Below are 24,268 nucleotides of genomic sequence, written 5' to 3'. Positions count from 1 at the left end.
CAACTTTCCCCACATTTTGTTAAAGCCTTATTCTAAAATTGATTAAATGACATTTTCCCTCATCAATCTACACACGATATCTCATAATAACAAAGCGAAAAGAAAACAGGTTTTTGGAAGAAAACCCCGCAGAAATACCTTATTTTCCATATGTATTCAGGCCCTTTGATATAAGACTCTAAATTGACATTGAAACATCTATATAGGCCTAGCTATACATAAATATGATTCGAGAAAAAAAACGTTTAATGAAAAGATAAAATACAAATAAGGCTACATGAATGCACACTAGACTGAAACTCTATAACTGGGCTTTTATTTTGAACCTGTGACCGTGGGCTTTTATGTCGTCATTTGAGTGGGCGTGTCTCAGTCATTTATTGTTCAACTCTTTCTTCTTGCTGGTCTCAGCCTTCACAGAGCGGCACCGAACCCAACAACAGCCCCTGTCTATCTGTGAGAGAGGGAAATGAAAAGGAAGCTACAGAAGAAATACTTCATTTTAATTCTAGCATATTCCGTGTTACTTCTGTTAATTCCGTATATGCTGGACTACAGGAGTAAATTAGGGCATATTAAACATGGCAAGCAACAGCCGAGGTGCCCCGACCTCGATGTGTGGAATAACGGGGACAAGTTCAGCAACACTACGGGTACCGTGGAAGAGACGGTAGTCAACAGGAGCCAGTCTAAAATACACGTTTATTTACATGCTACATGGAGGACGGGGTCATCGTTCTTAGGAGAGTTATTCAATCAACACCCCGATGTGTTTTACCTCTACGAGCCCATGTGGCATATATGGCAGGCTCTCTATCCAGGAGATGCGGTCAGTCTGCAAGGAGCGGTGCGTGATATGATGAAGGCGTTATTACGATGCGACTTCTCAGTTTTAAAACTCTACACAGGGAGCCAAAATATCACCACGTCTTTTATATTTGGATGGAGAAAGAACAAAGTGATCTGCTCGGAACCTTTATGCGAGGCGTACAAGAGAAACGACGTGGGATTAATCCAAGATGACGTCTGTGGACAGTGTCCAAGGAAAGATATCAAAGAGTTAGAGAGGGAGTGCAAGAAGTACCGCGTCGTGGTAATCAAAGGTGTGCGGGTTCTGGACCTCGGTGTACTCGTCCCGTTAATGAGAGATCCCGCTTTAAATCTCCAGATCATTCAGTTGTTTAGAGACCCGCGGGCAGTTCACAATTCACGACTGAAATCGAAACAAGCTCTGGTCAAGGAGAGCATACAGGTACTGAGAAGTAAAAAACAGACGGAGAAATACAAGCGTCTACTGGTGCCAAACAACAGGGGGAACCGGGCGGAGAATTATGTCTCTAGCGCAATGGAGCTGATATGTGACAACTGGCTGAACGACATGATGCTCATGATGAACGCGCCCCCCTGGGTGAAGAGGAATTACATCAAGATCCGCTACGAGGACTTGGTTCTACACCCCATGGAGGAACTCAGGAGACTCTACAGCTTCTCCAAACTCTCCTCCTTTCCTGCCATGGATAAGTTCGTGTTGAACATGACCCACGGACACGGTTACTCCTCAGACAAACCGTTTGTAATATCGTCCAGGGACGCTAAGGAAGCCATCTTCGCATGGAGAGAGCGGTTGAACATTGAGCAGATCTCCCAAGTGGAAGACTACTGCAGTGAGGTCATGAGACAACTGGGCTATCAGAAGAACAGTGTGGATCAAACATAGACATTACAGCATCGAGATGGTGGTGATGGAGGTATGTAGGCCTGTGATGATGGTATGTAGGTCTGTGGTGATGATGACGATGGTATGTAGCCCTGTGATGATGGTATGTAGGCATGTGATGATGATGACGAAGGTATGTAGCCCTGTGATGATGGTATGTAGCCCTGTGATGATGATGGTTTGTAGGCCTGTGATGATGATGCTTTGTAGGCCTGTGATGATGATGATGGTGAAGGATTTCACCATGAGGCCAATGGTAACTTTAAAACAACATTGTAGTTACTCCATAATATTGACCTAAATGACAGAGTGAAAAGAAGGATGCCTAAACAGAATACAAATATTCCAAAACAAGCATCCTGTTTGCAACAAAATATTTTATAACATTCCACCCATGAGGCCATTCGGTCATTTGACTGCAGGAAAGGGCTACATCGGCTTGGAAATGTCTGTTTAGCAATGATCAACAGATATGTGGCTTGACAGAGCCTGAAGAATGGCTTACCAAGAAAAACTTACAAAAGGACTTATTCAAGCATTTAAAAAAATAATTCACAGCTGTAATCGCTCTTAGAGACCCAGAGAGACTCACAGCTGTAATCGCTCTTAGAGACCCAGAGAGACTCACAGCTGTAATCGCTCTTAGAGACCCAGAGAGACTCACAGCTGTAATCGCTCTTAGAGACCCAGAGAGACTCACAGCTGTAATCGCTCTTAGAGACCCAGAGAGACTCACATCTTTACTCACGCTGCAGAACTCTGCTCTAAAGCAGCATCCAGATCCATAGGATGTAGTGATCACAGCTACTCTTCCTGGGGTTACATTTACATTTAAGTCATTTAGCAGACGCTCTTATCCAGAGCGACTTACAAATTGGTGCATTCACCTTATGACATCCAGTGGAACAGTCACTTTACAATAGTGCATCTGAATCTTAAAGAGAGAATCACAGCTGTATCCTATCCTAGGTATTCCTTAAAGAGACTGGGGTTTCAGGTGTCTCCGGACCCAGAGATTGACTCACAGCTGTCCTGGCTTAGAGGGAGTTTGTTCCAGATTGAGGGGCTCAGAGCAGCTGTAACAGTTTTGACTGGGCTGACAGCTGTACTTCCTCAGTGGTAGGGAGAGCAGGCCAGAGGTGGATGACAGTGCCCTTGTTTGGGTGTAGGGACTGATCAGAGGACTCACAGCTGTTCCCCTCAGAGCTCCAGAGAGACTCACCATGCTTGTAGCGGATGCGCTCTGGAAGCCAGTGGAGAGACTCAGGAGCTGGGTGACGTGAGAGAACCAGGGACTCACAGTTGAACACCAGAGGGCCCAGAGAGACTGGATGAGTTGAAGGGCTTAATGGCACAGGCAGGGAGCCCAGCCAACAGCTCTTGCAGAATCCAGACGGGAGATGACAAGTGCCTGGATTTAGGACCTGAGAGACTCACAGCTGTAATCCTGTGTGAGACCCAGGAGACTCACAGCTGATGTTGTAGAGACAGAGAGACTCACAGCTGTAATCGCTCTTAGAGACCAGAGAGACTCACAGCTGTAATCGCAGCTACTCTTCCTGGGGTTTATTATGGATCCCCATTAGTTCCTACCAAGGCAGCAGCTACTCTTCCTGGGGTTTATTATGGATCCCCATTAGTTCCTACCAAGGCAGCAGCTACTCTTCCTGGGGTTTATTATGGATCCCCATTAGTTCCTACCAAGGCAGCAGCTACTCTTCCTGGGGTTTATTATGGATCCCCATTAGTTCAGGCAGCAGCTACTCTTCCTGGGGTTTATTATGGATCCCCATTAGTTCCTACCAAGGCAGCAGCTACTCTTCCTGGGGTTTATTATGGATCCCCATTAGTTCCTGCCAAGGCAGCAGCTCTCTTCCTGGGGTTTATTATGGATCCCCATTAGTTCCTGTCAAGGCAGCAGCTCCTCTTCCTGGGGTTTATTATGGATCCCCATTAGTTCCAAAGGCAGCAGCTCCTCTTCCTGGGGTTTATTATGGATCCCCATTAGTTCCTGCCAAGGCAGCAGCTACTCTTCCTGGGGTTTAGCAACATTAAGGAGTTATACATGTTAAAAACATTAGTTCCAGATTTCACAACAAGGCAGTGTGTTCTACCCTTCCTGGGGTTTATTATGGATCCCCATTAGCAACCTGACAACAAGGCATGCAGCTCCTCTTCCTGGGGTTTATTACATGGATCCCCATTAGTTCACATGACAACACAGGCAGCAACTCAACTCTTCAACTGGCATGGTTTATTAACATGACCCAGCATGGTAGCAACCTGCAACATGACATGACAACACAGCATGGTAGCAACACATGACAACACAGCATGGTAGCAACACATGACAACACAGCATGGTAGCAACACAACATGACAACACAGCATGGTAGCAACACATGACAACACAGCATGGTAGCAACACAACATGACAACACAGCATGGTAGCAACACAACATGACAACAACATGACAACACAGCATGGTAGCAACACAACATGACAACACAGCATGGTAGCAACACAACATGGTAGCAACACAACATGACATGACAACACAGCATGGTAGCAACACAACATGACATGACAACACAGCATGGTAGCAACACAACATGACAACACAGCATGGTAGCAACACAACATGACAACACAGCATGATAGCAACACAGCATGACAACACAACATGACAACACAGCATGGTAGCAACACAACATGACAACACAGCATGGTAGCAACACAGCATGACAACACAACATGACAACACAGCATGGTAGCAACACAACATGACAACACAGCATGGTAGCAACACAACATGACAACATAGCATGGTAGCAACACAACATGACAACACATTATAACATGGGGTGTAAAGCCATAACACATGTTTTTCCAACAACAGACTATGATCAATAATGTCAAAAGCCGCAACAATTCTAATAAAAACAGACCCCACAATCGTTTTATCATACATTTTTCACAGCCAATCATCAGTCATTTGTGTAACTGAGCTTGAAGTTTACTAAGGGTTGGTAACAGGCTGATTGGTCAGCATGTTAGGGTTGGTAACAGGCTGATTGGTCAGCTATTTGAGCCAGTAAAGGGGCTTTACTATTCTTAGGTAGCAGATTGACTTTCGCTTCACTCCAGGCCTGAGGGCCACACTCTCTAGTAGGTTTAGATTGAAGATATGGCAAATAGGAGTGGCAATATCGTCCACTATTATACTCAAACATTTTCCATCCAGATTGTCAGACCCCGGTGGCTCGTCATTGTTGATGGACAACAATAATTTGTTCTTCCATACTAACTTTACGGAACTAAAAATGTAAATGCTCGTCTTTCATAAGTCAGTTGTACTTGTGCAGTGTCAGCGTTTGTTGCTGGCATGTCGTCTCTAAGTTTGTCATGCCAATGAAAAAAATCATTGGAGTAGTTGGAAAGATCAGTGGGTTTTGCGATGAATGAGACATCTGATTCAATAAATTGATTTAATGTTTTACTTATCTTTGTTTCATAGTGTCGTTTCTTCCCCTTTCAGTTCAGTCACATGATTTCTCAATTTGTAGTACGTTTGCAATTTTGATTGTACAGCCAGATTTATTTTCCATCTATTTTGCCTCATACCTCTACACCAGTTTCCTATTCCTCATCAATCCACAGGGATTTAACTGTTTTTACAGTCATTTTCTTAATGGGTGTTTATTAGTAACTGGGATAGGCAAATGTGTCAAGTACAGCGTCTGGTTGCTCCTCATTACACACCACAGACCAGCAGCGTCTGGTTGCTCCTCATTACACACCACAGGCCATCAGCATCTGGTTGCTCTGGTTGCTCATTACTCACCACAGACCAGCAGCGTCTGGTTGCTCCTCATTACACACCACAGACCAGCAGCGTCTGGTTGCTCTGGTTGCTCCTCATTACTCACCACAGACCAGCAGCATCTGGTTGCTCCTCATTACACACCACAGACCAGCAGCGTCTGGTTGCTCCTCATTACACACCACAGACCAGCAGCGTCTGGTTGCTCCTCATTACACACCACAGACCAGCAGCGTCTGGTTGCTCCTCATTACACACCACAGACCAGCAGCGTCTGGTTGCTCCTCATTACACACCACAGACCAGCAGCGTCTGGTTGCTCCTCATTACACACCACAGACCAGCAGCGTCTGGTTGCTCCTCATTACACACCACAGACCAGCAAATATGATTTACATCAACAACATAGGAATCACAACAAAACGTCTTATATGACCTCTTATACACTATATTAGTTCCAGCCTGACCTCTTATACACTATATTAGGCCCAGCCTGACCTCTTATACACTATATTAGGCCCAGCCTGACCTCTTATACACTATATTAGACCCAGCCTGACCTCTTATACACTATATTAGACCCAGCATCAGCCTGTCCTCTTATACACTATAGAGGCCAAGCCTGACCTCCTCATACACTATATTAGACCCAGCCTGACCTCTTATACACTATATTAGACCCAGTCTGACCTGGTTGCTCCTCATTACACTATATTAGACCCAGCCTGACCTCTTATACACTATACAGACCAGCAGCCTGACCTCTTATACACTATACAGACCAGCAGCCTGACCTCTTATACACTATATTAGACCCAGCCTGACCTCTTATACACAACAGACCCAGCCTGACCTCTTATACACTATATTAGGCCCAGCCTGACCTCTTATACACTATATTAGGCCCAGCCTGACCTCAACACTATATTTACATCAACAGCCTGACCTCTTATAACATATTAGACCCAGCCTGACCTCTTATACACTATATTAGACCCAGCCTGACCTCTTATACACTATATTAGACCCAGCCTGACCTCTTATACACTATATTAGGCCCAGCCTGACCTCTTATACACTATATTAGACCCAGCCTGACCTCTTATACACTATATTAGACCCAGCTTGACCTCTTATACACTATATTAGACCCAGCCTGACCTCTTATACACTATATTAGACCCAGCCTGACCTCTTATACACTATATTAGACCCAGCCTTTGGCACTTAGGTTTTCCTGGTTATGGCTACTATATTGTGATCACTACATCCTATGGATCTGGATGCTGCTTTAGAGCCCAGTTCTGACCATTATAAACTATATCACTAGGCATCCTAGGATCTGGATGCTGCTTTAGAGCAGAGTTCTGCAGCGTGAGTAAAGATGTGATCACTCTCCTATGGATCTGGACTATATTAGACCAGAGTTCTGACCTCTTAAAGATGTATATTAGATCCAGGATCTGATGCTCTTATACACTAGAGTTCTGCAGCGTTAGAAAGATTATACACTATATTGGATGCAGCCTGACCTCTTCTGCAGCTATAAAGATGTGATCACTACATCCTATGGATCTGGATGCCTTTATAGCAGAGTTCTGCAGTTGAGTAAAGACCTGATCACTACATCCTATGGATCTGGATGCCCTTTAGACAGAGTTCTGCAGTTATAAACTATGATCACTATATTAGGCCCTAGGATCTGATGCTCTTATACAGAGTTCTGCAGCATTAGTAAAGATGTGACACTACTCCTATGGATCTGGATGCTATTTAGACCCAGTTCTGAGCATTAGTAAAGATATATTACTACATCCTATGGATCTGACCTCTTATACACTATATTAGTAAAGATGTGACACTCTCCTATGGATCTGGATGCTGCTTTAGAGCCAGTTCTGAGCTCTGAGTAAAGATGTGATCACCTGACATCCTATGGATCTGGATGCTGCTTTAGAGCAGAGTTCTGACCTCTTAGTAAACTGTATCACTTCATCCTATGGATCTGGATTTGCTTTATGAGCAGAGTTCTGCAGTGTGAGTAAAGATGTCACTACATCCTATGGATCTGGATGCTGCTTTAGAGCAGAGTTCTGCAGTGTGAGTAAAGATGTGATCAATACATCCTATGGATCTGGATGCTGCTTTAGAGCAGAGTTCTGCAGCATTAGTAAAGATGTGATCAATACATCCTATGGATCTGGATGCTGCTTTAGAGCAGAGTTCTGCAGCATTAGTAAAGATGTGATCACTACATCCTATGGATCTGGATGCTGCTTTAGAGCAGAGTTCTGCAGCATGAGTAAAGATGTGATCAATACATCCTATGGATCTGGATGCTGCTTTAGAGCAGAGTTCTGCAGCATTAGTAAAGATGTGATCACTACATCCTATGGATCTGGATGCTGCTTTAGAGCAGAGTTCTGCAGCGTGAGTAAAGATGTGATCACTACATCCTATGGATCTGGATGCTGCTTTAGAGCAGAGTTCTGCAGCATTAGTAAAGATGTGATCACTACATCCTATGGATCTGGATGCTGCTTTAGAGCAGAGTTCTGCAGCGTGAGTAAAGATGTGATCACTACATCAATACATGTTGCTGATTTCATTCCTGTGCTGTTTACAGTTTGAAGCTTTATCTTGAGTGGGCAGCTTGATGAAAGCCAGTCGATATTTAAATCACCCAGAAAATATACCTCTCTGTCGATATCTAATACATTATCAAGCATTTCACACATTATCCAGATACTGACAGTTATCACTTGGTGGTCTATAGCAGCTTCCCACCAGAATGGGCTTTAGGTGAGGCAGATTAACCTGTAGCTATATTACTTCAACAGTATTTAACATTATCCAGATACTGACTGTCTATAGCAGCTTCCCACCAGAATGGGCTTTAGGTGAGGCAGATGAACCTGTAGCCATATTACTACAACAGTATTTAACATTATCCAGATACTGACTGTTAGCACTTGGTGGTCTATAGCAGCTTCCCACCAGAATGGGCTTTAGGTGAGGCAGATTAACCTGTAGCCATATGACTTCAACAGTATTTAACATTATCCAGATACTGACTGTCTATAGCAGCTTCCCACCAGAATGGGCTTCAGGTGAGGCAGATGGACCTGTAGCTATATGACTTCAACAGTATTTAACATGAGATCCTCTCTATTGTTTACAGGAATGTGGTTCTGAATATAAACAGCAACACCTCCACCTTTGGCATTTCTATCTTCTCTGTCGATGTTATAACCTTGTATTGCTACCACTGTATCATCTAAGGTATTATCTAGCTGAGTTTCAGAGATGAATGTCATCTGTTACTAGCAAATTATTGATTTCATGAATCATGTTTCTTAAGCTACATATATTACCGCGGGCTATTTTTAACACATTTCTGGGATGCTTGGTTGTTTTTATTACTTTACTGGGAAGCTTAGCAGAGGTAGACAGACATACTCAGGTTGTTTTTATTACTTTACTGGGAAGCTTAGCAGAGGTAGACAGACATACTCAGGTTGTTTTTATTACTTTACTGGGAAGCTTAGCAGAGGTAGACAGACATACTCAGGTTGTTTTTATTACTTTACTGGGAAGCTTAGCAGAGGTAGACAGACATACTCAGGTTGTTTTTATTACTTTACTGGGAAGCTTAGCAGAGGTAGACAGACATACTCAGGTTGTTTTTATTAATGCAGGGTGAGATGCACACAGTGGTCTTCCTATAGGACACAACACCTCAGTGGTCTTCCTACTAGGACACACCTCCTCAGTGTTAACAGTGGTCTTCCTATAGGACACAACACCTCAGTGGTCTTCCTACTAGGACACACCTCCTCAGTGTTGTTTTCCTATTAGGACACACCTCCTCAGTGTTAACAGTGGTCTTCCTATAGGACACAACACCTCAGTGGTCTTCCTACTAGGACACACCTCCTCAGTGTTAACAGTGGTCTTCCTACTAGGACACACCTCCTCAGTGTTAACAGTGGTCTTCCTATAGGACACAACACCTCAGTGGTCTTCCTACTAGGACACACCTCCTCAGTGTTAACAGTGGTCTTCCTACTGGGACACACCTCCTCAGTGTTAACAGTGGTCTTCCTATAGGACACAACACCTCAGTGGTCTTCCTACTAGGACACACCTCCTCAGTGTTAACAGTGGTCTTCCTACTGGGACACACCTCCTCAGTGTTAACAGTGGTCTTCCTATAGGACACAACACCTCAGTGGTCTTCCTACTAGGACACACCTCCTCAGTGTTAACAGTGGTCTTCCTACTAGGACACACCTCATTAGTGCTAACAGTGTAACTCTGGTTCATAGGCACATGATTACTGCATTCAATAGCTGTAGGATCAACAGAGGCTTTCAGGCCAGTTAGAGGGACATATATTAGGTGACGTACATAGTGTCTACCAACACCCCTGGTGTAATGTACATTTGCCTGAAGCATTATGCAAACTCAGCGTCACAATGGTAGGGATTAACTGAGCTGGACTTGGGTCATTGATAAATCATTGTCTCAACGCAGCCTTCTAATGTAGATTAACAGCAACAAGATATCATGATGAAACAGCAGTTTGAATTTGTAATTCTAATGGTCATATTGGTAACAATAAATAGTGATGTAGTCTTTTCAACATTTTATTAGTGAAAAAGCTGTGTGCATTAATTAAATAGATGCCTGGGGATCACTGTCCCGAGCCAATGCATATCTCCGGAGTAGTCGGTCGGCCTATTTCACTGTAGTCAGGGAATGGACTCTGTTCCATGTCGGTTAGTATCTAAGTCCTGACTAACCACTAGAGTCCACAGACTATGAAGTAACCACACACAACCACAGGAGTGTCTGATATCTCACACATATCTGTTATCACGCATGAATTAACCGGTTGAACAAGCCAAGCTGTGCCCTTCGCTCTGCGGTGACTTTGTCCAACCCAGTATGATTAGAAATATCACCTCAGTCTGAGATCAGCATGAAACATCTCAGGATGAGATCAATGGATTGTAGAACCACACTAGTACTGCAGTAAGACCCATAAACCCACTAGTACTGCAGTAATACCCATAAACCTCACAGTACTGCAGTAATACCCATAGACCTCACAGTACTGCAGTAAGACCCATAAACCCACTAGTACTGCAGTAATACCCATAAACCTCACAGTACTGCAGTAAGACCCATAAACCTCACAGTACTGCAGTAAGACCCATAGACCCACTAGTACTGCAGTAAGACCCATAAACCCACTAGTACTGCAGTAAGACCCATAGACCTCACAGTATTGCAGTAAGACCCATAGACCCACTAGTACTGCAGTAAGACCCATAGACCTCACAGTATTGCAGTAAGACCCATAGACCCACTAGTACTGCAGTAAGAACTATAGACTCACTAGTACTGCAGTAAGACCTATAGACTCACTAGTACTGCAGTAAGACCCATAGACCTCACAGTACTGCAGTAAGACCCATAGACCCACTAGTACCGCAGTAAGACCCATAGACCCACTAGTACCGCAGTAAGACCCATAGACCCACTCGTACTGCAATAAGAACCATAGACCCACTAGTACCGCAGTAAGACCTATAGACCCACTAGTACTGCAGTAAGACCCATAGACCTCACAGTACTGCAGTAAGACCTATAGACCCACTAATACTGCAGTAAGACCCATAGACCCACTAGTACCGCAGTAAGACCTATAGACCCACTAGTACCGCAGTAAGACTCATAAACCTCACAGTACTGCAGTAAGACTCATAGACCCACTAGTACCGCAGTAAGACCCATAGACCTCACAGTACTGCAGTAAGACCCATAGAGTCACTAGTACCGCAGTAAGACCCATAGACCCACTAGTACTGCAGTAAGAACCATAGACCCACTATTACTGCAGTAAGAACCATAGACCCACTAGTACCGCAGTAAGACCCATAAACCTCACAGTACTACAGTAAGACCCATAGACCTCACAGTATTGCAGTAAGACCCATAGACCTCACAGTATTGCAGTAAGACCCATAGACTCCCTAGTACTGCAGTAAGACCCATAGGCTCACTAGTACTGCAGTAAGACCCATAGGCTCACTAGTACTGCAGTAAGACCCATAGACTCACTAGTACTGCAGTAAGACCCATAGACTCACTAGTACCGCAGTAAGACCCATACTCACAGTACTGCAGTAAGACCCATAGACCTCACAGTACTGCAGTAAGACCCATAGACCCACAGTACTGCAGTAAGACCCATAGACCCACTAGTACCGCAATAAGAACCATAGACCCACTAGTACCGCAGTAAGACCTATAGACCCACTAGTACTGCAGTAAGACCCATAGACCTCACAGTACTGCAGTAAGACCCATAAACCTCACAGTACTGCAGTAAGACCCATAAACCTCACAGTACTGCAGTAAGACCCATAAACCTCACAGTACTGCAGTAAGACCCATAGACCTCACAGTACTGCAGTAAGACCCATAGATCCACTAGTACTGCAGTAAGACCCATAGATCCACTAGTACTGCAGTAAGACTCATAGACCCACTAGTACCGCAGTAAGACCCATAAACCTCACAGTACTGCAGTAAGACTCATAGACCCACTAGTACCGCAGTAAGACCCATAGACCTCACAGTACTGCAGTAAGACCCATAGACCTCACAGTACTGCAGTAAGACCCATAGACTCACTAGTACCGTAGTAAGACCCATAGACCCACTAGTACTGCAGTAAGACTCATAGACCCACTAGTACCGCAGTAAGACCTATAGACCCACTAGTACCGCAGTAAGACCCATAAACCTCACAGTACTGCAGTAAGACTCATAGACCCACTAGTACTGCAGTAAGACCCATAGACCTCACAGTACTGCAGTAAGACCCATAGACTCACTAGTACCGTAGTAAGACCCATAGACCCACTAGTACTGCAGTAAGAACCATAGACCCACTAGTACTGCAGTAAGAACCATAGACCCACTAGTACCGCAGTAAGACCCATAAACCTCACAGTACTGCAGTAAGACCCATAGACCTCACAGTACTGCAGTAAGACCCATAGACTCACTAGTACTGCAGTAAGACCCATAGACTCTCTAGTACTGCAGTAAGACCCATAGACTCACTAGTACTGCAGTAAGACCCATAGACCTCACAGTACTGCAGTAAGACCCATAGACCCACTAGTACTGCAGTAAGACCCATAGACCCACTAGTACTGCAGTAAGACCCATAGACCCACTAGTACTGCAGTAAGACCCATAGACCCACTAGTACTGCAGTAAGACCTATAGACCCACTAGTACTGCAGTAAGACCTATAGACCCACTAGTACTGCAGTAAGACCTATAGACCCACTAGTACTGCAGTAAGACCCATAGACCCACTAGTACTGCAGTAAGACCTATAGACCCACTAGTACTGCAGTAAGACCTATAGACCCACTAGTACTGCAGTAAGACCTATAGACCCACTAGTACTGCAGTAAGATCCATAGACCCACTAGTACTGCAGTAAGACCTATAGACCCACTAGTACTGCAGTAAGACCTATAGACCCACTAGTACTGCAGTAAGACCTATAGACCCACTAGTACTGCAGTAAGACCTATAGACCCACTAGTACTGCAGTAAGACCTATAGACCCACTAGTACTGCAGTAAGACCTATAGACCCACTAGTACCGCAGTAAGACCCATAGACCCACTAGTACCGCAGAAAGACCCATAGACCTCACAGTACCGCAGTAAGACTACTGTACTATGACTACTACTACTACTACAGACTACTGTACTATGACTACTACTACTACAGACTACTGTACTATGACTACTACTACTACAGACTACTGTACTATGACTACTACTACTGTCACATACACATGGTTAGCAGATGTTAATGCGAGTGTAGCGAAATGCTTGTGCTTCTAGTTCCGACAATGCAGTGATAACCAACAAGTAATCTAACTAACAATTCCAAAACTACTGTCTTATACACAGTGTAAGGGGATAAGGAACATGTACATAAGGATATATGAATGAGTGATGGTACAGAGCAGCATACAGTAGATGGTATCGAGTACAGTATATACATATGAGATGAGTGTGTAGACAAAGTCAACAAAGTGGCATAGTTAAAGTGGCTAGTGATACATGTATTACATAAGGATGCAGTCGATGATGTAGAGTACAGTATATACATATGCATATGAGATGAATAATGTAGGGTAAGTAACATTATATAAGGTAGCATTGTTTAAAGTGGCTAGTGATATATTTACATCATTTCCCATCAATTCCCATTATTAAAGTGGCTGGAGTTGGGTCAGTGTCAATGACAGTGTGTTGGCAGCAGCCACTCAATGTTAGTGGTGGCTGTTTAACAGTCTGATGGCCTTGAGATAGAAGCTGTTTTTCAGTCTCTCGGTCCCAGCTTTGATGCACCTGTACTGACCTCGCCTTCTGGATGATAGCGGGGTGAACAGGCAGTGGTTCGGGTGGTTGATGTCCTTGATGATCTTTATGGCCTTCCTGTAACAACGGGTGGTGTAGGTGTCCTGGAGGGCAGGTAGTTTGCCCCCGGTGATGCGTTGTGCAGTCCTCACTACCCTCTGGAGAGCCTTACGGTTGAGGGCGGAGCAGTTGCCGTACCAGGCGGTGATACAGCCCGCCAGGATGCTCTCGATTGTGCATCTGTAGGAGTTTGTGAGTGCTTTTGGTGACAAGCCAAATTTCTTCAGCCTCCTGAGGTTGAAGAGGCGCTGCTGCGCCTTCTTCACGACGCTGTCAGTGTGAGTGGACCAATTCAGTTTGTCTGTGATGTGTATGCCGAGGAACTTAAAACTTGCTAACCTCTCCACTACTGTTCCATCGATGTGGATAGGGGGGTGTTCCCTCTGCTGTTTCCTGAAGTCCACAATCATCTCCTTAGTTTTGTTGACGTTGAGTGTGAGGTTATTTTCCTGACACCACACTCCGAGGGCCCTCACCTCCTCCCTGTAGGCTGTCTCGTCGTTGTTGGTAATCAAGCCTACCACTGTTGTGTCGTCCGCAAACTTGATGATTGAGTTGGAGGCGTGAGTGGCCACGCAGCGGTGGGTGAACAGGGAGTACAGGAGAGGGCTCAGAACGCTCCCTTGCGGGGCCCCCGTTTTGAGGATCAGCGGGGAGGAGATGTTGTTGCCTACCCTCACCACCTGGGGGCGGCCCGTCAGGAAGTCCAGTACCCAGTTGCACAGGGCGGGGTCGAGACCCAGGGTCTCGAGCTTGATAACGAGCTTGGAGGGTACTATGGTGTTGAATGCCGAGCTGTAGTCGATGAACAGCATTCTCACATAGGTATTCCTCTTGTCCAGGTGGGTTAGGGCAGTGTGCAGTGTGGTTGAGATTGCATCGTCTGGACCTATTTGGGCGTTAAGCAAATTGGAGTTGGTCTAGAGTGTCAGGTAGGGTGGAGGTGATATGGTCCTTGACTAGTCTCTCAAAGCACTTCATGATGACGGAAGTGAGTGCTACGGGGCGGTAGTCGTTTAGCTCAGTTACCTTAGCTTTCTTGGGAACAGGAACAATGGTGGCCCTCTTGAAGCATGTGGGAACAGCAGACTGGTATAGGGATTGATTGAATATGTCCGTAAACACACCGGCCAGCTGGTCTGCGCATGCTCTGAGGGCGCGGCTGGGGATGCCGTCTGGGCCTGCAGCCTTGCGAGGGTTAACACGTTTAAATGTCTTACTCGCCTCGGCTGCAGTGAAGGAGAGTCCGCATGTTTTCGTTGCAGGCCGTGTCAGTGGCACTGTATTGTCTTCAAAGCGGGCAAAAAAGTTATTTAGTCTGCCTGGGAGCAAGACATCCTGGTCCGTGACTGGGCTGGGTTTCTTCTTGTAGTCCGTGATTGACTGTAGACCCTGCCACATGCCTCTTGTGTCTGAGCCATTGAATTGAGATTCCACTTTGTCTCTGTACTGACGCTTGGCATGTTTAATAGCCTTGCGGAGGGAATGGCTGCATTGTTTATATTCGGACATGTTACCAGACACCTTGCCCTGATTAAAAGCAGTGGTTCGCGCTTTCAGTTTCACGCGAATGCTGCCATCAATCCACGGTTTCTGGTTTGGGAATGTTTTTATCGTTGCTATGGGAACGACATCTTCGACGAACGTTCTAATGAACTCGCACACCGAATCAGCGTATTCGTCAATATTTTCAATTGACGCAATACGAAACATGTCCCAGTCCACATGATGGAAGCAGTCTTGGAGTGTAGAGTCAGCTTGGTCTGACCAGCGTTGGACAGACCTCAGTGTGGGAGCCTCTTGTTTTAGCTTCTGCCTGTAGGCAGGGATCACAAAATGGAGTCGTGGTCAGCTTTCCCGAAAGGGGGGCGGGGCAGGGCCTTATATGCGTCGCGGAAGTTAGAGTAACAATGATCCAAGGTTTTACCACCCCTGGTTGCGCAATCGATATGCTGATAAAATTTAGGGAGTCTTGTTTTCAGATTAGCTTTGTTAAAATCCCCAGCTACAATGAATGCAGCCTCCGGATAAATGGTTTCCAGTTTGCAAAGAGTTAAATAAAGTTCGTTCAGAGCCATCGATGTGTCTGCTTGGGGGGGGATATATACGGCTGTGATTATAATCGAAGAGAATTCTCTTGGAAGATAATGCGGTCTACATTTGATTGTGAGGAATTCTAAATCAGGTGAACAGAAGGATTTGAGTTCCTGTATGTTTCCTTCATCACACCATGTCCCGTTAGTCATGAGGCATACGCCCCCGCCACTCTTCTTACCAGAGAGATGTTTGTTTCTGTCGGCGCGATGCGTGGAGAAACCCGTTGGCTGCACCGCCCTGGATAGCGTCTTCCCAGTAAGCCATGTTTCCGTGAAGCAGAGAACGTTGCAGTCTCTGATGTCCCTCTGGAATGCCACCCTTGCTCGGATTTCGTCAACCTTGTTGTCAAGAGACTGGACATTGGCATTGGTCCTTCTGTAGCTCAGTTGGTAGAGCATGGCGCTTGTAACGCCAGGGTGGTGGGTTCGATTCCCGGGACCACCCATACGTAGAATGTATGCACACATGACTGTAAGTCGCTTTGGATAAAAGCGTCTGCTAAATGGCATATATAAGAAGAATGCTGGGAAGTGGTGCGCGATGTGCCCTTTTTCGGAGTCTGACCAGAACACCGCCTCGTTTCCCTCTTTTTCAGAGTCGTTTTTTTGGGTCGCTGCATGCGATCCATTCCGTTGTCCTGTTTGTAAGGCAGAACACCGGATCCGCGTCGCGGAAAACATATTCTTGGTCGTACTGATGGTGAGTTGACGCTGATCTTATATTCAGTAGTTCTTCTCGACTGTATGTAATGAAACCTAAGATGACCTGGGGTACTAATGTAAGAAATAACACATAAAAAAACAAAAAACTGCATAGTTTCCTAGGAACGCGAAGCGAGGCGGCCATCTCAGTCGGTACAGACTACTGTACTATGACTACTACTACTACAGACTACTGTACTATGACTACTACTACAGACTACTATACTATGACTACTACTACTACTACAGACTACTGTACTATGACTACTACTACAGACTACTGTACTATGACTACTACTACTACTACTACAGACTACTGTACTATGACTACTACTACTACTACAGACTACTGTACTATGACTACTACTACTACTACAGACTACTGTACTATGACTACTACTACTACTACAGACCTCTGTACTATGACTACTACTACAGACTACTGTACTATGACTACTACTACTACAGACTACTGTACTATGACTACTACTACTACAGACTACTGTACTATTACTACTACTACTACAGACTACTGTACTATGACTACTACTACTACTACAGACTACTGTACTATGACTACTACTACTACTACAGACTACTATACTATGACTACTACTACTACTACTACAGACTACTGTACTACTACTACTACTACAGACTACTGTACTACTACTACTACTACAGACTACTGTACTATGACTACTACTACAGACTACTGTACTATGACTACTACTACAGACTACTGTACTATGTAGAGGCTTTACTGAGTCCTTCTGACGGGAAACGGAATGGTAGGGAAGTATATTTTTCCTCATTTATTTAAAAAAATAAGTTTTATTTCACCTTTTATTTAAGCAGGCCAGTTGAGAACACCTTTATTTAACAACCTTTCATGGTTAGCCACATTTTTTATTTCACCTTTATTTAACCAGGTAGGCTAGTTGAGAACACCTTTATTAAACCAGGTAGGCTAGTTGAGAACACCTTTATTTAACCAGGTAGGCTAGTTGAGAACACCTTTATTTAACCAGGTAGGCTAGTTGAGAACACCTTTATTTAACCAGGTAGGCTAGTTGAGAACACCTTTATTTAACCAGGTAGGCCAGTTGAGAACACCTTTATTTAACCAGGTAGGCCAGTTGAGAACACCTTTATTTAACCAGGTAGAACACCTTTATTTAACCAGGTAGGCCAGTTGAGAACACCTTTATTTAACCAGGTAGGCTAGTTGAGAACACCTTTATTTAACCAGGTAGGCTAGTTGAGAACACCTTTATTTAACCAGGTAGGCTAGTTGAGAACACCTTTATTTAACCAGGTAGGCTAGTTGAGAACACCTTTATTTAACCAGGTAGGCTAGTTGAGAACACCTTTATTTAACCAGGTAGGCTAGTTGAGAACACCTTTACTTAACCAGGTAGGCTAGTTGAGAACACCTTTAAACCAGGTAGGCTAGTTGAGAACACCTTTATTTAACCAGGTAGGCTAGTTGAGAACACCTTTATTTAACCAGGTAGGCTAGTTGAGAACACCTTTATTTAACCAGGTAGGCTAGTTGAGAACACCTTTATTTAACCAGGTAGGCTAGTTGATAACACCTTTATTTAACCAGGTAGGCTAGTTGAGAACACCTTTATTTAACCAGGTAGGCTAGTTGAGAACACCTTTATTTAACCAGGTAGGCTAGTTGAGAACACCTTTACTTAACCAGGTAGGCTAGTTGAGAACACCTTTATTTAACCAGGTAGGCTAGTTGAGAACACCTTTATTTAACCAGGTAGGCTAGTTGAGAACACCTTTATTTAACCAGGTAGGCTAGTTGAGAACACCTTTACTTAACCAGGTAGGCTAGTTGAGAACACCTTTATTTAACCAGGTAGGCTAGTTGAGAACACCTTTACTTAACCAGGTAGGCTAGTTGAGAACACCTTTACTTAACCAGGTAGGCTAGTTGAGAACACCTTTATTTAACCAGGTAGGCCAGTTGAGAACAAGTTCTCATTTACAACTGCGACCTGGCCAAGATAAAGCAAAGCAGTGCGACACAAACAACAACACACATGTGTTACACATGGAGTAAACAACAACACAGAGTTACACATGGAGTAAACAACAACACAGTGTTACACATGGAGTAAACAACAACACAGTGTTACACATGGAGTAAACAACAACACAGTGTTACACATGGAGTAAACAACAACAGAGTTACACATGTAGTAAAACAAACATACAGTCAATAATACAGTATAAATATCCATGTACAGTATGTGCAAATAGAGTAAGGTTAGGGAGGTAAGGCACTAATGAGGGACTGACGTTTACAAAGGCCTCTGGTGGGGGGGTTGGCAGGGACTGAATCACACCCCCAGGCAGCAGCAGGCCTGCCCTGCTGGCGAGAACTGAACATAGGGACCATTGTATGAGTCTGGGCTCAGCCTGTCACCATACATCTCCTCTGACAAGCCCAGCCTTCAGGGCCAGGGGGGAGGGAGACCAGCACCAGACACCAGTCACAGGGGAGGAGGGAGACCAGCACCAGACACCAGTCACAGGGGAGGAGGGAGACCAGCACCAGTCACAGGGGAGGAGGGAGACCAGCACCAGACACCAGTCACAGGGGAGGAGGGAGACCAGCACCAGACACCAGTCACAGGGGAGGAGGGAGACCAGCACCAGAGGAGGGAGACCAGACACAGTCACAGGGGGGAGGGAGACCAGACACCAGTCACAGGGGAGGAGGGAGACCAGACACCAGTCACAGGGGAGGAGGGAGACCAGACACCAGTCACAGGGGAGGAGGGAGACCAGACACCAGTCACAGGGGAGGAGGGAGACCAGACACCAGTCACAGGGGAGGAGGGAGACCAGACACCAGTCACAGGGGAGGAGGGAGACCAGACACCAGTCACAGGGGCGGAGGGAGACCAGACACCAGTCACAGGGGAGGAGGGAGACCAGACACCAGTCACAGGGGAGGAGGGAGACCAGCACCAGACACCAGTCACAGGGGAGGGAGACCAGAACCAGACACCAGTCACCAGCACCAGTCACAGGGGAGGAGGGAGACCAGCACCAGACACCAGTCACAGGGGAGGGAGGGAGACCAGAACCAGACACCAGTCACAGGGGAGGGAGACCAGCACCAGTCACAGGGGAGGAGGGAGACCAGCACCAGTCACAGGGGAGGAGGGAGACCAGCACCAGACACCAGTCACAGGGGAGGAGGGAGACCAGCACCAGACACCAGTCACAGGGGAGGAGGGAGACCAGACACCAGTCACAGGGGAGGAGGGAGACCAGCACCAGACACCAGTCACAGGGGAGGAGGGAGACCAGCACCATACAACTGTCACAGGGGAGGAGGGAGACCAGCAACAGACACCAGTCACAGGGGAGGAGGGTGACCAGCACCAGACACCAGTCACAGCGGAGGAGGGAGACCAGCACCAGACACCAGTCACAGGGGAGGAGGGAGACCAGCACCAGACACCAGTCACAGGGGAGGAGGGAGACCAGCACCAGACACCAGTTACAGGGGAGGGAGGGAGGGAGACCAGAACCAGACACCAGTCACAGGGGAGGAGGGAGACCAGCACCATACACCAGTCACAGGGGAGGAGGGAGACCAACACCATACACCAGTCACAGGGGAGGAGGGAGACCAGCACCAGACACCAGTCACAGGGGAGGAGGGAGACCAGCACCAGTCACAGGGAAGGAGGGAGATCAGCACCAGTCACAGGGAAGGAGGGAGATCAGCACCATACACCAGTCACAGGGGAGGGAGAACAGCACCATACACCAGTCACAGGGGAGGGAGACCAGCACCATACACCAGTCACAGTGGAGGGAAACCAGCACCATACACCAGTCACAGGGGAGGGAGAACAGCACCGTACACCAGTCACAGGGGAGGGAGAACAGCACCGTACACCAGTCACAGGGGAGGGAGACCAGCACCGTACACCAGTCACAGGGGAGGGAGACCAGCACCGTACACCAGTCACTGGGGAGGGTGACCAGCACCAGACACTGGGGAGGGTGACCAGCACCAGACACTGGGGAGGGTGACCAGCACCAGACACTGGGGAGGGTGACCAGCACCAGACACTGGGGAGGGTGACCAGCACCAGACACTGGGGAGGGTGACCAGCACCAGACACTGGGGAGGGTGACCAGCACCAGACACTGGGGAGGGTGACCAGCACCAGACACTGGGGAGGGTGACCAGCACCAGACACTGGGGAGGGTGACCAGCACCAGACACTGGGGAGGGTGACCAGCACCAGACACTGGGGAGGGTGACCAGCACCAGACACTGGGGAGGGTGACCAGCACCAGACACTGGGGAGGGTGACCAGCACCAGACACTGGGGAGGGACCAGGCCTGTTACACAGAGCAGCAGGCCTGGGCAGCAGGCCTGACCAGAGCACCAGACACTGGAGCAGAGGGCCTGACCAGAGCACCAGAGCACTGGAGAGCGGGCCTGTTACTTACTACCCATTGAGCAGCCAGCCTGTTACTACCCATTGAGCAGCGGGCCTGTTACTACCCATTGAGCAGCGGGCCTGTTACTACCCATTGAGCAGCGGGCCTGTTACTAACTACCCATTGAGCAGCGGGCCTGTTACTAACTACCCATTGAGCAGCGGGCCTGTTACTTACTACCCATTGAGCAGCGGGCCTGTTACTTACTACCCATTGAGCAGCGGGCCTGTTACTTACTACCCATTGAGCAGCGGGCCTGTTACTGAGCAGCGGGCCTGTTACTACCCATTGAGCAGCTGGGCCTGTTACTACCCATTGAGCAGCGGGCCTGTTACTACCCATTGAGCAGCGGGCCTGTTACTACCCATTGAGCAGCGGGCCTGTTACTACCCATTGAGCAGCGGGCCTGTTACCCCATTGAGCAGCGGGCCTGTTACTACCCATTGAGCAGCGGGCCTGTTACTACCCATTGAGCAGCGGGCCTGTTACTACCCATTGAGCAGCGGGCCTGTTACTACCCATTGAGCAGCGGGCCTGTTACTACCCATTGAGCAGCGGGCCTGTTACTACCCATTGAGCAGCGGGCCTGTTACTACCCATTGAGCAGCGGGCCTGTTACTACCCATTGAGCAGCGGGCCTGTTACTACCCATTGAGCAGCGGGCCTGTTACTACCCATTGAGCAGCGGGCCTGTTACTACCCATTGAGCAGCGGGCCTGTTACTACCCATTGAGCAGCGGGCCTGTTACTACCCATTGAGCAGCGGGCCTGTTACTACCCATTGAGCAGCGGGCCTGTTATTTTAGCTTGAGAAGGAATTTGCTAACTTTAGCTGTGCCATTTTTTTCCTTTTCATCCAGGTGCCTGAAATTGATGGGAGAAACTACGATGTCAGGACTGGTGCCAAGGGAAGAGGAACTGAGAAGCAGCTAGACTGTTATAGGGTCGGTTTTCTTCTTCAGCCAATCCTGTATGACCTGAAGGAGAGAGGACACACAGGGAGGGAGTCTGTCACGGGCTGGACAGAAGCATGTCAACATGAAGAGGACTTAGAGGGACAGAATTGTGCTTGAGATGCTAAAATGAGTTGTGCTTCCTGTTTGTGGATCTGTCAAGTGTTTGATACTGCTTTTTTTATTGAACAAGTTGTCCTCCACTGGCCTGAGCTCATGACATCAATCACCATGTCCGGAGTCCGAATGTCTTGAAGTACGTAAAGGTGTTCCCCAGGGATCCATACTAGAACCTGCTCTTTTCATTATTTATATAAATGCTATTGGTAAATTTGTTTAATAAAATGATTTAACTCCTGTTTAATACGGGGGCAACTACATGTTGTCTTCTAATGATCTCAGATGATTCTATAATTAGACCAGGCCCATAAATCAGCCTTTCATTTCCGTGCACCTTACTTGAGGAGTGATCTACAATACACTTTAAATTGGAGGAATTTATGCCTCTAGAGCATTTCAGACAGTTATTAGGTCTGTTTTTTTTTTATAATTGGGTTTTGCTTTTCGTGTATAAGAACAGGTATTTTAATATGTACACTATCAGCCAAAGGTTTGGACACGCTTACTCATTCAAGGGTTTTAGAACACCTACTCATTCAAGGGTTTTAGAACACCTACTCATTCAAGGGTTTTAGAACACCTACTCAGTCAAGGGTTTTAGAACACCTCATTCAAGGGTTTTAGAACACCTACTCATTCAAGGGTTTTAGAACACCTACTCAGTCAAGGGTTTTAGAACACCTACTCAGTCAAGGGTTTTAGAACACCTACTCATTCAAGGGTTTTAGAACACCTACTCATTCAAGGGTTTTAGAACACCTACTCATTCAAGGGTTTTAGAACACCTACTCATTCAAGGGTTTTAGAACACCTACTCATTCAAGGGTTTTAGAACACCTACTCAGTCAAGGGTTTTAGAACACCTACTCATTCAAGGGTTTTAGAACACCTACTCATTCAAGGGTTTTAGAACACCTACTCAGTCAAGGGTTTTAGAACACCTACTCATTCAAGGGTTTTAGAACACCTACTCATTCAAGGGTTTTAGAACACCTACTCATTCAAGGGTTTTAGAACACCTACTCATTCAAGGGTTTTAGAACACCTACTCATTCAAGGGTTTTAGAACACCTACTCATTCAAGGGTTTTTCAAACTATTTTCACATTTTAGAACACCTAATTGAAGACATTTAAACACCTACTGAAATTTTAAACACCTGGAATCATTAGTTTTTTTCAAAAGCTTCTGATAAAGACATGGTTTAGCTGCCTGAAAACAGAAATAACACATGGAATCATGTAGTAACTAAAAGCTGCTGATAAAGACATGGTTTAGCTGCCTGACAGAAAGACGACATGGTTTAGCTGCCTGACAGGAAGACGACAAGGTTTAGCTGCCTGACAGAAAGACGACATGGTTTAGCTGCCTGACAGGAAGACGACATGGTTTATCTGCCTGACAGGAAGACGACATGGTTTAGCTGCCTGACAGGAAGACTACATGGTTTAGCTGCCTGACAGAAAGACAACACGGCTCTCCAGAGGGTAGTGAGGTCTGCACAACGCATCACCGGGGGAAAACTACCTGCCCTCCAGGACACCTACACCACCCGATGTCCCAGGAAGGCCATAAAGATCATCAAGGACATCAACCACCCGAGCCACTGCCTGCTCACCCCGCTTCCATCCAAAAGGCGAGATCAGTACAGGTGCATCAAAGCTGGGACCGAGAGACTGAAGAACAGCTTCTATCCCAGGGCCATCAGACTGTTAAACAGCCATCACTTGCAGAGAGGCTGCTGCCTACATACAGACTTGAAATCATTGTCCACTTTAGTAAATGGAACACTAGTCACTTTAATAATGTTTACATATCTCGCGTTACTCATCTCATATGT

The 24,268-nt window shown here is 46.3% G+C and overlaps 1 protein-coding gene across 1 annotated transcript; it reads left to right on the top strand.

The window, feature by feature from the left end:
* The first annotated feature begins 386 nt into the window (after positions 1 to 386).
* On the top strand, positions 387 to 22,689 carry chst7 (carbohydrate (N-acetylglucosamine 6-O) sulfotransferase 7). Its single transcript, XM_046292168.1, has 2 exons — positions 387 to 1,748; positions 22,217 to 22,689. The coding sequence occupies exon 1, from the start codon at positions 470 to 472 to the stop codon at positions 1,715 to 1,717; it is 1,248 nt and encodes a 415-aa protein (XP_046148124.1). The 5' UTR covers positions 387 to 469; the 3' UTR covers positions 1,718 to 1,748; positions 22,217 to 22,689.
* The last annotated feature ends 1,579 nt before the right edge of the window (positions 22,690 to 24,268 follow it).

The sequence above is a fragment of the Oncorhynchus gorbuscha genome, linkage group LG02 (genome assembly GCF_021184085.1).
Source record: "Oncorhynchus gorbuscha isolate QuinsamMale2020 ecotype Even-year linkage group LG02, OgorEven_v1.0, whole genome shotgun sequence".
NCBI lineage: Eukaryota > Metazoa > Chordata > Actinopteri > Salmoniformes > Salmonidae > Oncorhynchus > Oncorhynchus gorbuscha.
The sequence above is the reverse complement of the archived record's forward strand: the minus strand, read 5'-3'. Positions and strand labels throughout refer to the sequence as shown.